Source organism: Arvicola amphibius, chromosome 1 (genome assembly GCF_903992535.2).
Source record: "Arvicola amphibius chromosome 1, mArvAmp1.2, whole genome shotgun sequence".
NCBI classification, from domain to species: domain Eukaryota; kingdom Metazoa; phylum Chordata; class Mammalia; order Rodentia; family Cricetidae; genus Arvicola; species Arvicola amphibius.
Window position 1 is genome coordinate 116,742,256 of NC_052047.1, and position 17,415 is coordinate 116,759,670.

General features: G+C 47.1%; 1 protein-coding gene across 2 annotated transcripts in view; it reads left to right on the forward strand.

Moving 5' to 3' along the window:
• The window catches only part of Insc (INSC spindle orientation adaptor protein), a 113,052-nt gene that overhangs the window by 71,957 nt on the left and 23,680 nt on the right, over positions 1-17,415 (forward strand). For both annotated transcript variants that reach the window (XM_038331381.1, XM_038330620.1), the window contains one exon: positions 3,999-4,124. In XM_038331381.1, coding sequence (XP_038187309.1) covers positions 3,999-4,124 — 126 coding nt within the window. The remainder of the gene's footprint in view (positions 1-3,998; positions 4,125-17,415) is intronic.

The window sequence follows — 17,415 nt, forward strand, 5'->3', positions numbered from 1 at the left end:
CAGACGATGGCAAAATGCGTTCCCGTAGCAGAAGCACCATGTGGGAGTCCAGTGCAGAAAACATCCTACCCCAGACACGCAGTAAAGAACTCAACACTGGGATCAATGTAGCAGGTCCCCCAGTGGTCTCCATGACACCTGCAGAGCCCACTGTGATCTCTGGGTCATTCACCTGTCCCAGCTGCTCCTAGTTGAGACCTAGGCAGTCTGTCTGGGGTTGGTCCTCTGAGTGTATCTGGATCCAGACACCCATGAATGAGCCCAGTCTCCTCACGATGATGGTGGCAGCCCTCTCCCCCTCCACACAGATGACACAAACGCCACGATGCTGTGTCACAGTTACCCCAGCTCCTCTGTAATTCCGTCCATCTCCAGCCTCCACACCCTGGAGTGGCCCCTGCCAGCGTTATGACAGCTCATCCCAAGCTGTCTGAATAATTCATATTGTTATGCATCTGGGCTTGGAGCCCAGAGCTTTCTATAAAATTAAACAAGCCCCAGCCAACAGCGTGATCTGCTAGCTCAGTCAATCCCAGTGTTACCCCAGGATAAGTGCTGTAGTCAGGCCTGAGTAGAGGGGTCTAGGGTGGTTTGTCAGATAATCTGTCTAAACTCCTCGGTAGCTCTCTTCCCTGTTTTCCCTTTCCACATGGCCTGGGTCTTTACATACCTTTAATGAAGGGACAAGGCCACCTTCTGATCAGAAAGCCTTCCATTGCCGAACTCGCATGCAACTGTCCAGAGAGCTAGCCCCAGGTTCTTCCACACAGACCAGCTCAGCTGCTCTTCATCCTAAACAGTTACATAGCATTTTAACCCAAACTAACCAGACATGGAGCCAGGACTGAGACCTGAATCCCCTTAGCAAGGGTCTTTGACTTTCTTTTTTATAACTGAAAATGCTAAGGAGGACATTTTTTACAGGCTTGGGAAAAGACATGATGGGGGGGGGGCTGATGGAAATACAGAGCTCAGATAGATTTGCTGGCCTCAGTGCCTTCTGAACCAAAGGAGGCTGCCACAGCCCTTCCTGGGTTTGATTTTGGATTTCTTAAGAAACAACAACAAACAAGAAACCTCCAAACCCCTATAATTTTACTAATTCTTTGAGAATTTCATACATGGAACACAATTATTTTGATCATATTTTTTCTTTAATATTCAAGTGCATAACTCATTTTTTAATTGTTTTTATTGAGCTATACACTTTTCTCCACTTGTCTCCCTTCCTCCTGTCTCCCCTTCTATGCTGTCCCATGACTCCTATGCTCCCAATACTCAGGAGATCTTTTCTTTTTTACCTTCCTATGTAGATTCATGTATGTTTCTCTTAGGGTCATCTTTGTTGTCTAGGTTCTCTGGGGTTGTGGCCTGTAAGATGGAGAGGCTGTGAGGCCAGGGGAACACTCCTCTATTGCTGGTGGGAGTACAAATTTGTACAGCCACTTTGAAAATCAGTATGGTGACTTCTCAGAAAATTAGGAAACAATCTGCCTCAAGACCCAGAAATACCAATGTTGGGTATATACCTAAAAGATGCTCGGTCATACCACAAGGACATGTGCTCAACCGTGTTCATAGTAGCATTGTCTGTAATAACCAGAACCTGGAAACAACCTAGATGCCCCTCAGCTGAAGAATGGATAAGAGAATGTGGTACATTTACACAGTGGAGTACTACACAGTGGTAAAAAAAAAAAAACAATGACATCTTGAAATTGGCCGGCAAATGGATGAATCTAGAAAGCACCATATTGAGTGATGAAACCAGACCCAGAAAGACAAATATAATATGTATTCACTCATAAGTGGCTTTTGATCACATTTTAAGTGCTATCTATTTCTCTGATGTGACCCAAGAGCTGCCCTGGTCTCTGGGTAGGAAGATACACGTTTGGAAGGCAGTTTGAGAGACTATTTACGTGTAGTAAAATAGTAGTAGTTGGTTCATCCCAGGGTCTGTGAGCTCCCCACCTCAGACTTTTTGCCACCATTTCTTCATTGTCTGCCCCCAATGTAAACCTTTGTATATGCTTTACCAATAGACAAGTCTAATAAAATACCTATGCAACTTAAATGACTAGATATGAATACACCCAGATATAAATATCTATCTTTATGTATTTTATCCTGAGGGAGACTACTGACAACCAGCGAGGCTGGCAGAAACAGCTCACAACTCCTGCACTTCTGTTTCTGTCACTTGACTGTGCTTTGCTGTCTAAGGGTAATCTGTACGTGGAACTTACAGATGTGCCATAAGAAAATCAGAGAGCAGGGTAAAGGGTTATAGATCAAGGGATCAAAGCGGTGAGCATCTTTTCTAATAATAATTCTAATAATATTAACACGCATAATATTAACATGCATTCTAATAATAACATGCATTTGAAACCAGAGAGCTTCTCTTGCCACTCTACAGACCCTTCCCGGATGAAGGGGCTCCTGCTCTGTGCTCCAGAACTTGCCGCATGCCCGCCTTCTTTTCTTTCTCTGCCTAGCTTTGTTTTTTTCATTTAGAACTGTTTGCTCTTCCTGCCAAACCATGAGTTCAGTATGAACCAGGACCATGGCAGTGTCTGGCACATAATAAACAACTATATTTTGAATGCATGAATCATTTGCCTAGCTCTTCCCCACCAAAGCAACCACCCCAGGAGGAAGACGAGGTATAAAAGTTTGTGGTCAATGTTAGCTAAAACCAATGCAACATTATGTATTAGTAAATACCCTCTCCCTGAATTGAACAATTCATCTTGAGCTCTTCAGAGGTCAGAGGCAAAACTCTTAGAGCAAGAAGAGTTCCTGAGCTCCTGTTTGGAGTGGAGGGGAGGAAGATCTGAGGCTGTTTCAGGAAAGGTCATGTTTGGCTACAGTGGTCCTTGCTTCCTCTGAAGATGCTCATTCATTAGCCTTTCAATGAGTCAAGACTCCATCCCCAGTATGTGAAACAGAGCCTGGTACATGGTAACTTCCTAATATACCTAATATTCCTAATATAATATGGTATATTATCAAAAATAGGACCTAGGATAGTATTTTGCTGAACTCATCTTTATTTTGCTTGATTCTTGCAACAGGTGCTAGGATAGTTAGATGTGGGAGTGATGGGCAAGGTTAAAAGTGACTACCCTGAGTGCTTAGATCCCTTGCTCACTCGATGTGACATCTAAGTGCCTTCTAGTCCTTGGAAAGGGGGATAGAGGGAAGGAGGCAAAGACAGAGGGGGTTACCAACTTTTGCTCTGCATTCACAAGGTAGTGTTGCCGTTGGTCTGCGAATACTGTGGTGTGTCCCTGTATGGTTTGTGAGTGCTCCCACTCTGAACATGGCAGGACTGTGGTAATAATTACAGAATGCTTCTTATGCCCAGATTCCACAGGGTGGGTGCTTTCCATGTTGGGCGGTTTCCATGAGGTAAGAGAAAGATGATCCAGTTCCTACCAAATACAAAGGACTCACACCCAAGAGCTGCATGAGTGTCCTGAAAGCAGTTGTCTCCTTCTACAAGCAGGAGTGAGGCTGGCGTGTACTTAGCGGGAATCGCCTTCCCCATCTGGCCTTTAGTACTTCTCCCCCCCCCCCCACATCGTACAGTGGGAATGAATAACAGAGCTGATGTAAACCTTTTCTGCCTGGTTTTCTTGGCATGGGAAAGAGCAAGGAGAAGCATGGTGGTTGATGGAATGGGAACGGACACTGAATCCTAGACTCTGTCCCTTTAGCTGCTTCCTACCAGTCAACAGGACCGTTCTGAGGGCTGAGCAGAAGGATCTGGATCCTCAACCCCACCAAAATGTCTATTGCTGGTCCCCAAACCACAGATGCATCTAGGAAATCCCTTTCCAACTGGTAGTACTGGGGGTATGGACTTCATTGTCTAAGTGTGTGAGAGGAACACCCCAAATCATGTCTGCTGAGTGAGGGCTGTCAGATACTATTGATTCAATCCAGGGAAGATCACGTGGTAAGATCATTCCATATTCTCTTCTCTACAGGAAGGTGGAGTTGTAGCCCTCTTCAAGGTCTGCCGGCAGGACAGCTTCCGGTGCATGTACCCCCAGGCGCTGCGCACACTGGCCTCTATCTGCTGTGTGGAAGAGGGTGTCCACCAGCTGGAGAAGGTAAAGGCAGTGGTCTCAACAGGCTGAAGTCTCTGAGCCGACTGGTGTTGGGAGCCTGGTAATGGCATTTGGTCCTCTTCATGTAGCAAGTTCAACCTAAGCCCCCTTTTCTGCCAGACCCTTTTCAGATGGAACTATTAGGGAATTTGACTATGGGGTTTCATGAAATGAAGGGGAAAGGGGCCCTGGGGTCTAACCAGGAATGGCAGATCTGAAGGGACACTAAGCATGTTCAGGGTTGGGTGACAGATCAAGAGAGGCCGCTGTGTGAGACAAACAGGTCCTGATAGGAAAGCTGGTAAAGAGTGGTTTCAGAGTCTGGGATGGCTGGTCCTTTCGCGTCAGGATGCCAGAGGAAGTGGATCCAGACCAGTGATGGGTGAAAGTGGCAAGGAAAAGTGCCACTGAGTACCGTGCCAGTCAGCTTTCCATCCTTGCGACAAAATACCTGGGAAGACTGGTTTAAGGGGGATTTGGGTTTCAGTCCGAGGTTGATGGGATCCATTACACTGGGCCTGCAGTAACGCAATGCATCGTAGTGGTAGAAGAAAGGGTAAGCTTGGTTTCTTTATTATGTATTATGTTATGGTAGCCCCCATGAAGCGAGAAAGGTGGGGGCGGGAAAGAGAGGCCGTTTTGGCTTTTGCCCTCATTCCCTCTGGGCCTTGACCTGTGGGGTGCCACTACCTACATTCAGGTCTTCCTTACCGGTTCCACATGCCAAGCATCTCTGGAAACTCACTTATACACACCCAGAGGTAGATGTTACCAGTCTTCTAGATGTCACATCAGTCAATCAAACTGACAATCAAGATAAACCATCACAGGTGTCTAGGTATGCAGGGATGGCTCCACTCCATGAAGAGCTGGACATCTTGGGGAGAGGAATTGGAACCACTCTAAGCACTTGCTGGACCAGTGTGTCCCAGGGCAGTGTGGAGTCACATAAAGAATTTGGTGCTTTGGAGGTCCTAGGTGCTTCTGTGTCAGTCTAACCTGGGGTAATCTAACCTCAGGTACTCTGAACCCCTGGCCAGGTTGTAGGTCTGGGTCTACAGATGTTCTGTCATCTGACTCTGAAAATGTTTAGTGTCCCTTCAGATTTATCATTCCTAGGGATACTAGCTTGGAGAGCTAGGGAGACTGAACGGATATTCGGGGTGTTTTCAACCTAATTCGAAGGAATCGTGGTGAACATTCTTGTGGCTTAGAGCCCAGTGTGTCTCCAAACAGCTGTGGTGCCTGTGGGATTTGAGGGGGCGGGGGAAGAACCGCCCTCCTTCCTTCACAGTATGTCCCATAGTCTGAGCCCACCTATCCAGGTGACCCCAACCTTTCCCCAGTTTCTTGGCTTAGGTCTAGACTCTTAAGTCAGCCAGTCACTTGCCTTCCCACCCTGCCTCTGTCCAAATCCATTCCTATGACCAGCAGAGAAGTACAGGGTGCTCTTCTTAGTCAAGAAGTGAGTCCACTTCTTTTCCAGCTCCTAACAGGGAAGCCGTTTGTGGAAGGCCACACAGCAAGAGAACAGAGAAGCAATGAGAAGATTGCTTCCTTTCCCCTTGGCTAGAAGCTTTTGTCCCTCTTGGTATGCCGAGAGCCCTGAATGGGAGGTAATCTGTCAAGGTTAAAGGTGTCCACGCCTTGGTCCTGCTACGTGACTGACAAATGGGTTTGGAGGAGGGAAGCCACTTGCTTAAGGACTTACAGCTAAGGTTGTGGAAGAGCTCAGAGCAAACCCTCGATCTTCCAAGACTAAACAGGATATCATTTCTCTCCTTCCCAGAGCTCTCTCTGAACATGTACACAGTGTGTTTGTGCGTGTACTGGTTTGCATGGTGACAGGACAGACAAACTCAATGAAAGAAATGGGTTAAGCATGTTAAGCTTATGTGCTGCATAATCCACCACCATCCTAGCTCCTGTAAATCTTCCCTGGATGTTGACCAAATTGCTAAATGAGGTTTGTTTCTCATCCTCTTTCATTCTGGCATGGTAGGGAGAATAGAGAAAAAAAGTAGGGGGGTTGGTATCACCATCCCCTCCAAAACAGTCAGTTGCTTGCCTTCAGTGAGCTTTTGGGTTGGTAGGAAGAAAGCAAGCAAGAAACTCAGCAGCCCTTTCATGCTTGGAGCTGAAAGCTGCAGCCATAATAACTGGAGGCAGTTCATTGTGCCCATCTGATGCTGCTCACAGAATATAGGGTGGTTCAGCTCATCTTTTCCAGGGCTGGTTTGGCTGAAGAGCATGCTTGCTCTCTGAAGATGAGGAGAAGGGATGCTCATCAATGAGAATATACACGAAATCATAACTACACCAGTGCACTTCAGTATCACCAGTGACTTAGGAGCCCAGCTCTGTAAACATCTCCGGCTTACAGGCGACAAGTCCAGAATCCCAGATGGTGTTTGTGACCTATCAAAAATCACATCATCAAGCCAGGTAGTGGTGACACATGCCTTTAATCCCAGTACTCCAGAGACAGAGGTAAGCAAATCTCCAAATATGAGGCCAGCCTGGCCTACAGAACAAATTCCAGTACAGCCAGATCTACGCAGAGAAACCCTGTCTCAAAACAAGCAAGCAAGCAAGCAAACAAGCAAACAAACAGAAATCATATCATTAGCCAATGTTGCAGGCAGGATTTAAGTCTTAATTTCAAAGTCACTCGTCATCCCCGCCTTGCTTGCTTCATGGATACTCTGAGAATACTAATAACATCTCTGTGACTTAACCCAGATCCCTTGGCCCCCACCTCAAAAGGAAAAGATGTGATGGGCATTCCTCTCCTCCAAGTCAGATCCCCAAGGCAATGATGAATACCTGGTCACACGCCATCACTCACTTTAAGCCACTTACTGCTGCTTCTTCCTTCTGGCTGTCAGTCACCCACTTCTAACCCCACTTGCTTGGCCCCTCATGCTGTCCATCACTTACTCTGCAGACTTTTGCTTTCATCACGTGTCTGTTGGGAAGCCATCTCTCCAGTGCAGCCTAGCCCTGAGGACTTTGAGAGGCAGGCTGCCCCTGATTCTCCACACTATGGGCTTTGAAAACCAGCAAGTTATGCCAGGGAACTTCCTGAGCCTCTTGGACGCACCTTCCTGATAAATGGGTACATTCAAATCTCATGGGACTGTTGTACAGACAGCACTTAGTTCACAGTGGAACTGAGTCCTGGTATCATGATCACAATCAGGGCAGTGGTCACGGCAAGGGCTTTGGGAGAGACTAGAATCTGGAACGTTATTGTCTCTAAGAGGAAGTGGTCTAGCCTAAGAGGGAGGGCTATCCTCAGAGGGGAGGTGATGAGGTCCAGCATGGAGCATCTTGGTGGGACTGGAGCATCTTGGTGGGACTGAAGTCTTCCCTTCCCACTTCACAGATGGGGAGATAATGGTGGACATGCACAGCATTGATACTAATACATCCCTGGCTTGTTCCAAACCCCAGGCTCTTTCTTTGCCACCCTGGACAGATCTGGCCCTTCAGATTTGGGGATCACACAGCAATGGCTCCTTTGAATCAAGGCTCAAAGTGTTGGTAAGGGGAGGGGGCAGAGCCGGAAGAGATAAACTGTCAACACCCACAACTCTCTCTGGCAATGCCTAAGGGGTCTTCCGTGTTTAGGTCTGGTTTAGTCAGTCCCAGGCTCCACGCTGTTTTGGTGCCCAGGATCAGCACACTTTTAGAAATTAGCCATGCTTTTCCTGTGTCCTTGGCAGACAGTCATCCCGCACTCACTTGTCCTGTGCTAAGCTCCACGGAGAAGGTAAGCAGCTTGTTCCAAAGACCAGGCATGGAGAGCCCAGAAATACAGGGAGGCTGGCCTGTGACCTCAGAGGATGCACTCTCTTTTCAGAATCCCTGGTGAAAGAGAACCAAAGAGCCCGTGCAGACCTGGTCACATTAGGTGTATAGACGTGTTTGATGGCAGACAGGGGACAGCAGTCTTAGGAGATACAAAGGACCCTGAGGTTTTGTGTCTCCAGTGAGCTCCAGGTTCAGTGAATCAGGGGAGACCAGAGAGATGCCTGTGTTCTCAGTACCACATCTGGGAGATGGCTTGAGCAAGACGACCCAGAGCCCAGAATGATTGGGAGGGGGGCCTCAAAGTCACACAGCTCTGTGAGAACAGACGCACCAAACTCTGCTGAAGTGGGCAGGTCAGAGTTGCTTTCCTGAAAGACTGGCAAGGCAGAGTGGCATTGACACGGACTGAAGGGTTTGGGGAGGAAGAGTGTCCCAAGGAGCTGATTACTTCCCTCTGACCTTTGGCTTTGTCCCCCACACAATGAAGTGGTACCTCCCTTGTCAGAGAGTAGCCATGTAATGGGTCTCTAATTGGTACTTGAGAGTGGGACATATCCTGGCTGCATCTAGCTTTTTTGTCTCCACAGGGTGGCCTGGGGAGACGGTGTGATGTTCTCCAAGGAGACTGGGTGCTGAGCGTTTTACAATAGCCCTAGCAGAGATCCAATAGCTCCTAGTGGACTGACAGAAGCGAGGGACCAAAGAGGATTAGAACTAAGGATGTGATCCAGACGAGGAGTGGGCTGCCTGAATAACAGAAACATGTCGTAGGTCTAAGGCCAGAAGGAGCAGGGGACCTTCAAATTCCCAGTGCCCAACCAACTTTAGCCAGCTCTTTAGACCGTTCTGAAATGGCTTTTCCGGCCTTCGACAAGAGACAGTCTCACTTCCAGAAGAACATTTTTTTTTATTTTTATACCCTCACCCTCCCCTTTTTTTGTGTGAAATAAGGAGTTGGTTCACTTTGTCCTGGAGCCAAAGGGAGAGTTTAATGAAGATCGATAAAGAAATTAAAGATGAGCGGGGAGGGTAGAGGAGCTCAATTTCAAGTCGCAGTAGAAAATCTCTGGGGGTGGGGGCAGGTGCGGGAAGGGAGACTGCTGCTCGCTTCAGCTGTGGAGCTCTGGACTGGGTGGAAGATGGAGATGGGATCTGGGGGCGCTAGGCAGAGACCCTGGCCAGGAGAAAGTGAGCTGCAAGTGGGCAATAGGAAGACTCCACTGCCTGCTTACGGAGAGTCTCTCTCTGTACCATTCTCGTGAGTCAGAAATAGAACATTAAAAAAATCAACCAATTCCCCCATCCCACTGCCTTTTCAAGTACCCAGTTGTTCTTCAAGTGAGAGGGAGTAGTAGCCACCTCCCATTCCATTATACAGAGTGCATGCTGAGGCAGACAAACTAGACAGTGGGGGACACAGGGCCAGACTGAGAGTCCTGGGCTTTTCCTCTCTCATTCCTATTCCTTCTCTCTTCCATGATCCAAACGAGGCCATAGTGGCCATAGTGTGCAGCCCTAGGGCAGGACAGCCACTTATTCTGCTGGCTTCAGTTCTGGTGTTTGAGCCTACTGTGTGGGGAGAGCAAGGCTGCGAATGCTAGGCCTTCAATTTGACTCAAGGACCCCCCACCCTTTCCCGAGGGGAAGCTCTGATTAAGAGACAGAGTGTCCTGAAAACGGATCCCAGATGCTTCCCTTTCCCTCAGGTGCTTATGGGCTGCTTCCGTCCCTATGCCTGACAATGATCAACTGTCCCGGGAATAGGCTAGGACTGAGCAGAGAGCCTCAGGGTTTCTGTCAGCTGGCTTGCTCTGACTGGGGCAGGGTGCGTGTGTGTGTGTGTGTGTGTGTGTGTGTGTGTGTGTGTGTTGGGAAGGAGTGTGGCTCCTTCCTTTCTCTTACAGTCTAACTTCCAGTCTGTCTCCTAGGGCAGGAATGAAGAGGATTAAAAGGCTTGAAAACGTGGAATCAAACTCAGCACCCCCCCCCAACACACACACACACACTCCACCTCTGCCCAGTGCCTTTCCTTTGCTCTTTTGCTAGGATTCTGCTGGCATGGTGGGCCGGTCCTGTCCAGAGTGCTCGTAGCTGGTGGATCTGAACAATCCCTGCCAATCAGTTCCAGCCTGAATCTGAACAAGGGACAGCTCTGCCTGGCAGTCTGGACACCTAGGGGACTCTGTGGGACACCATGTACTGTGCAACAGCGGCCCCTGGTGGGCAGGAGCTCCACTCGCAGCCCTGTCAGGACACCTAGGGCAGCCTGTTCCAGGAACTGCTGTGGTTTCTGGGCTCTGGGCCCCAGAACCAGTTGTTAGGACCAGAAGAGATATCCTATTGCATATGTGGGGGCGGTGTCTAAAACCCAAGACCACCAACGTTTTTTACCGGGATATCATCCTCCGGGTGATGCAGACAGATCTTGACTATATCCTAAACCCCATCCATCCCGAGGCTTCCCAGGATCTTTGCGTCTTTTACAGTTGATTAAACAATCATGTGTGATACAGTGATCACATGCCACAGTGCACATGTGGAGGTCAAAGGGCAATTTGTAAGAACTAATTCTTTCTCTTCTTCCACCATGTGGGTGGAGGGACTGAGCCCAGGTTGACAGGCTTGGCAGCTGGCTCTGTTCTGTGCCTTTTGGGTACAGCAGAAGCACTCCTGTCACCCAAGTGACTACTGAGCATGCTCCCCGCCCTTTGGCAGGCAGGACTGGAGATACTGTCCAGCTACGCTTGTAACTTTGCACCCATCTGAGTTCATTTGCGGCAGAATCGGAATGGAGGTCTTCCACACACTTCTAATACAGACACTAGTGCCCCCTGGCATGGCACACCCTTGTGCAGGGTCTCTGCTTCTTCCGGGCCATCTTAACTGACTTATGTGTGTATGTGTGTTCTGTGTGTATGGTTTGTGCCAGATTCTTCTCTGTCCCTTCTCAGATCCTGGGCTCCAATTCCTGCATTTCTGAGCAGATGTAGGAGGCTAGTGCATGAGCATGTATAGCCAGGGGAAGGAAAGACTGACAGCGGTTGAGAGTGGCAGCTTCTTGGGTAGATACTGCCACACTGGGGCTAGCAGTGAGGCCCCTTCTCTTGGCTACTGGTTTGCTAATGAACCAAGACATCGCCTAATACCGACAAGAAAGTTTTCTGGTAGTGTATGGGGTATGAAGGAATATTGTGAGACACAGTGTGATGCAGGAAACCTAACAAGTGTTGAGCTCTCTCAGCTGGGATTCTGGTACCCTGGGTGTGTGAGGCAATGTCCCCAGAGAAGACTCCAGAACAGACCTTGCAGCCTTCTATCCCATGCCCTACTTTTGAATACTCCTTTCCTCCTCTTTACGTGTGGTGACCAGAGGTAAGGAGATGCAGGTCTGTGGGTAAAACGTTAATCAGTGTTCACTTCCTCCTTAGAATCCAAAGGATTCAGAGAGGAAAGAAAACACACAGGAATCTGGGTGTGAATATAATGCTGGGGCTGGGGTAAAGAGAGCTGTGCCCTAGGGGACGGATGTCACAAAAGAGGATTTTGTATAGAGGTGATGCTTTTGGCTACCAATGCTGGGCTCCCATTTGGCTTCTGAGTGGGGAAGTGCTATTGGGAAGGGGACAGGGGCCATGAGGCTTCTGGCAGCAAAAGGATATAGGAGACTGGGAGCATTCCTGCAGAAGGGAGTGGAACTGGACTGAGAAAATGCTCTTCCTGAGATATTCTGGTACTAACGGTATAGAAGGGACAGCAGGCATCCCTTAAATCATGGGTCAGGAGTCAACATCTGTTGTTCCTGAGAGCAAGTAGTAGGCTTGCTGGTCACCCACAGAGATGAGGAGAGACAAGGAAAAAGGAAGGGCTGCGAGAAAAGAGGGGGCTCTCAAGTGAAAAGACAGAAGGAGACAGAAAGCCCCTGGGGATGGCAAATGAGTACAATCTCCAAAGTGGGGCGTCTCCCTACAATCTCCAAAGTGGGGCGTCTCCCTAGATGACTTCAGAAGTGCAGATCACGTTGCTCGTAGATGTATGAGGCAGTGCCCTGCCTCTGACTTACTCAGGCACACACTTATCTTTTATGATGAGTTTAAACTTTGTTTTTCTGATGAGTAATGATTTTGAGCTTTTTCATATCCCTGCTATCCATTTGGTTGTCTCCATTTTGGGCGAAGAGTCAGCCTGAGATGTTTTCTCATCTAAAAATGTTCCGTCATTTGACTTGCCTTATTGATTTATAAATTTTAAAATGTATTCCAGACACAAATCCCTTTCAGATAGAGATAGTGAGAAGAAATGTTGTCAGCTGCGGTTTGCTTTGTCATTCTCTAAATGTTGTCATTTAATAAATAGAAATTCTTGATTTTGTTAAGGTCCAATTTAGTGATCTCTTTTATAGTGAGTGTTGCTTCTGTTCATTTAAGAAATTCTTGTGTTCTCTAAAAGTATGACAATATTCTCTTGCATTTTATTTGGGATTATCCTTGTTTTATTTCTGTTGCTGTAATAAAAAATATTTTGAAAAAAGCAGCTTAGGGGAGAAAGGTTTATTTGAGTTCACAATCTTAGATTACAGTGTGCTCAGGAGTCCCTCTCTAGAGATAGGAGCCTACCAGAATGGGCAAGGTCTTCCCAAATCAGTTAACAATCAGGACAAATCCCACAGATATGCTCCACGGGCTAACCTGGTCTAGAGAGTTTCTCATTGAGACTCTGTTTCCAGATGTGGGGCTGTGTGTAGTTGGCAAAGCTAACTATCACAAGGAGGCTCACTGTTTTATTGTTCACAGTTTTGGCTTGCTACTCATTTTACCTGGTGTCCAACGTTGAGTTTTTCCCCCATACAGTTAGCCAGTTGAGCCAATACCATTTATTGAAAAGACTGTTCCTAAGTTGAGATATTTTCTTATAAATAAAGTGATGGATACAGCCTATTTCTGGACTTCATTTTCCTGTTCTATTGGTCTTATGGGGCCATTCTTATATTGATATAACAATGAGAACTCAATCTAATACAATTTGATATTGAGTTGAATAAGCCTTTGTTCTTTAAAACTTTGTTCTTTTTAACCTTTGTTCTTTAAAATTATATCGACAGTTCTTTGTATTCTTGTATTCATTTTATAACCAACTTGTTAGTGTCTATAATACCTCCTGATATTTTAACTAGGAGTTCTTTAAATTTCTGTGTAAGTTTGACACCTCAAACAATTAGAGCGTTCTAGTCAATGAACGTAACACATTTCTCTCCTTAGTATAGACTGTCATTAAGGATTTGCCCCTTATACGTCTTTTAAATATTTATCATTATGTTTTACAGCAATGTAAGTGGTATTTTTAAATGAAGATATTTGAAATGTTGCTTCTAATAGATAGAAAATACACTTTTGATACTGTATCCAGCGGTTGTGCTAAATCTACTGACACATTTTAGTAAAGCGCTGGCATTTCACGTTTGCTGCACATCTGCACATGTGGAAAGGATGGTGTAAAGAACAGAAGACTTTCTTCTTTTCAGTCATGGTGTCTTTTCTTGTGTAATCGCATGGGCTAGCACAGCATTAGATGGAAGTGCTGCTGCTGCTGCTGCTGCTGCTGCTGCTGTTGTTGCTGCTGCTGCTGCTGCTGCTGAATTCCTAGGTCTTGCTGCTGATTTCGAAGGAAGGCTGCCATGTCATTGACTATTTCATTGAGGAAGTGAAGTCGGAAAGCAGGCACTCTCCAAACTCTGAAGGTTATGTAAACTTTCTTGTACTACAGTTGTCCCTAAGACACTGACATTCAAACCAATATGTCCATTAGACTTCCATGAAAAGTTTTTAAAGAACACTAAAGACTGACAATTAAATATAGAAGGAGCGGTGGGCTGTGTTCCTGCTGCCTGGATCCCGGCCGCCTGGCTAGCTTATGCCCCGAAATCATTACACGGAAACTGTATTCTTTTAAACACTGCCTGGCCCATTAGCTCTAGCTTCTTACCGGCTAACTCTCACATCTTGCTTAACACATTTCTAATAATCTGTGTAGCACCACAAGGTGGTGGCTTACCCGGAAAGATTCAGCATGTCTGACGTGGTGGCTGGCTTCATGGCGACTGTCTCACTGCCTTCTTCCAGCATTCTGTTCTGTCTTCCCCACCTACCTATGTTCTGACCTATCAGGCCAAGCAGTATTCTTTATTAATTAACCAATGAAAGCAACAGATAGATAGAAGACCCACCTACATCAATTAAAATCAAATTTCTAGTGGTTGAAATTCAGGTGCACACACACACACACACACACACACACAGAGAGAGAGAGAGAGAGAGAGAGAGAGAGAGAGAGAGAGAGAGAGAGAGAGAGAGAGAGAGAGAGAGAGAGAGAGAGAGAGAGAGAGAGAGAGAGAGAGAGAGAGAGAGAGAAGGTTTCACTTGTAGCCCTGACTGTCCTGGAACTCACTATGTAGACCAGGCTGGCTTTGAACTCACACCTGCCTCCACCTGCCGAGTACTGAGATTAAAGGCTTGCACAACCACACCTAGCTGGTGTTATAACTTTTTGTACTTCCGCAGATGGTGGCACCTATCATCTGAGAATCGCTGACCTAAGCACTTTGGCTGCAGCCCAGGTCCCAGCTGGGCCTCTGTGGGATTTTACTGAGAAACTCGGCATTTTCTTATCAGCACAGGACTAGTAACACTGACTCAAGGAACAGTCTTCCCCAAGCCAAATACCTTCAGAATACCCATTTGAAATGTGCTTTAAGAAAATCTAATAACAGAGAGATTATTTTCTAGTTAGGAGTACCCGGGTGATTGAAGCCATCAAACCATGATTTCTCTTAGCTCCCCTCTACCTTCTTTGCCTGTACATCTTTCTTCCCTGCCCTTACCGACTTTTGCCTGGAGGGACCACACAGCTCTTTCTACCTACTCTTCCATTTTCTATTATGATGTCATGTTTGTGTTTATTCACTTGTTTGAAATGTCAGGAGATGTGGTGTGGAGCCTGCTGGGGTGGCTATGTTGGCTTAGGGGAGGGCGCTGTTATTTTTTGGACATTTGCGTAGTTTCTGTGCCTTTTTACTGAGTTGTCATCTCTACCATAACTCTAAAGCAAGTTCATTCTTTCATCAGGGAGCCATGGACCCCAGGCATTGACCTGAGTCTTGTCCCAGTCTGGTTCCTCCTTCGATGTCTGTTTCTGACCCACCAGATGCTTTGCCTGGTCCTTGGCTTCCACTTATCCTTGTTTTTCTCTCCAACCTCAATTAGATTTTCCTTCTGACTGATTATATGCTAGGAGAACTGGCCCATTCTTCTTGGAGCCAGGAACAGGTCTCCAGTGGCTTTAGAATTCTCTTTTGTCTTTTGTTTTCCCTGTATGTCTTAGATGTTTGACTAGACAGAATCATGAAGGAGAATATTAGCAGTCTTCAGAGCTGGGTGTGGTGGTGCTTGCCCATCATCCCTTGGGATTCTGGGGCATGAGGACTGTAAGTTGAGGCAGAGGCTGGCATGGACTAGAGAGAAGGGAGAGAGAGAGAGAGACAGAGACAGAGACAGAGAGAGACTCTGATATTCTTTGTAATTTATTCCCCATGGTCAAGTTTACACTGCATTCACTTAAGCCCCTCGATAGCTCCCCTTGCAGTCACCAAAAACTAAAAACAGTGCAGAAGCAAAATGAATGCTCCTAACACAAAATGAAGACAGCTGACCAGCACCAGCGATGGGACTTTATATACAGCCTGTATTACTTCAATATTTGTATAATGGCTCTCTCTGACACTTTTTTGGGTGGTGTAATCAATGGGACAATGCTGCTCATAAATCTGACATTGCTTTCTCACCTTGAGGGCCCCAGATGCATGAGTTCCAAACCCTCAGTGAGAATCTCTGCATTTGTTAGTTCCCTCTGTGTCAGACTCCAGGTCCATGAGCCTTGCTGTCCAGGTGATGCCCCAGCCAGACCAACTCCACCCACATGTACATACCCACCTGCCAGGGATATTCTGACTTCAGGCCAGGCCCATCCCACTCCGAGTCAGAGCTAATTATCTGTAAGTGCTTCCAACATCCATTCCTTTAAGGATGTGAAAATACTTTGATTAGATGACTCTCTTGGCACCAACTTTATGACTAGGGATGGGAAATAGCAATTAGAAGTTGGAGACTCTCCTAAAGTGGGACCAGTGTTTGGAGGCGCTGGCCTCAGGCAGGGCTACTCCTGGGCCCTTTGTAGGAGCAGGACTGAATGATCGCCACTGATCTAGCCATTTTTCCAGTTTCTCTCTTTTTCTCAAAGGCCCATTGGAGGGAGGAACATAGCAAGGGACTCAGAAACAAGGATCAGAGTTAACATGCTGTGCTGTGTGGCCTGGGACACCTCCATGTGTCTCTGTTTCCTCACCATTCCTCCCGTACTGTAGCATGGCTGTTGAATACTGGGCCTCAGCTGGGTCTCAATGACTTAGAATCCAGTGCAGAGTTGCAGAGGAGGCTGTGCACGTGACTTGGACAGACCCTACCAGACTGGCATGCTGTAGTTGCGATCAGATAAGTGTGGTGTGGCAGCTGGCAGGACAGAGATGGCCTGTGAGGCAGGTGACTTGGTCTGGGTCTGAAATGGTAGCCAGGAGGGAAACGGGGACAACACTCCAGCTTTAAGCAGCTCGGATTGGAGGTGCTCATGGAATATCTAGGCCAATTGTTTTTGAAATCAAATATAAAATGATACAGTAGGGGTTTGGAAATATGGATGTGTATCTTGGGGGCTCCTTTCTAAGGGATTCTAATCGCACACTTTAGCATTCCCAGTCAGTCCTGGATGATGCCCAGTTAAAAGTCCTCGTTCTGGATTGTGTGATCAGATGTTCATACAAGTGGGTCAGCTTGTGGATCCCCGGCACCTGCTATGGTTTGTATCTAAATGCCTCCCTGACAGTCATGCTAGAAGCCTGGATGCAAGCCTGTGGTTCTACTGGGAGGTGGTAGAACCACCGGAAGGTAAGGATTAATGGAAGGAAGCTAGCAGTTGGTGGTGCTCTTTAAGAGGACGTTGGAACTCTGCTTCTTCACTTTCATTACCAGTTGGCTGCCATAAGGTGAACAGGCCTCTTTCTTTGTAACATGCTCCCACCGTGGTGGACTGCATTGTCTTGATCCTGAAACAAAGAGGCCAAGCAATAAGGGCCATGAAACTATTGAAACCAGGAGCCCCAATAAACCTGACCCCCTGATGAGGTGATTTCCTCTAGGATTTTGTCACGGTGGGGGAAATCCAATCGACGCATTACCCAGAGGGCTGAGCTTCTCACTATTGGAAGAGACTGCAGAAAGGGACCTTGGAGGGAAGCCCTGTTAGGAGTCTCTGAGGCACACGAAATTGAGGAGAAAGACTGCAGGCCTCAGGAGATCAGTGCAAGCCGCCCCAGGTGGGGCTAGGATGGAACGATGGCTCCACCATGTGGCGGGCACTGCTCATGCAGTCTCTC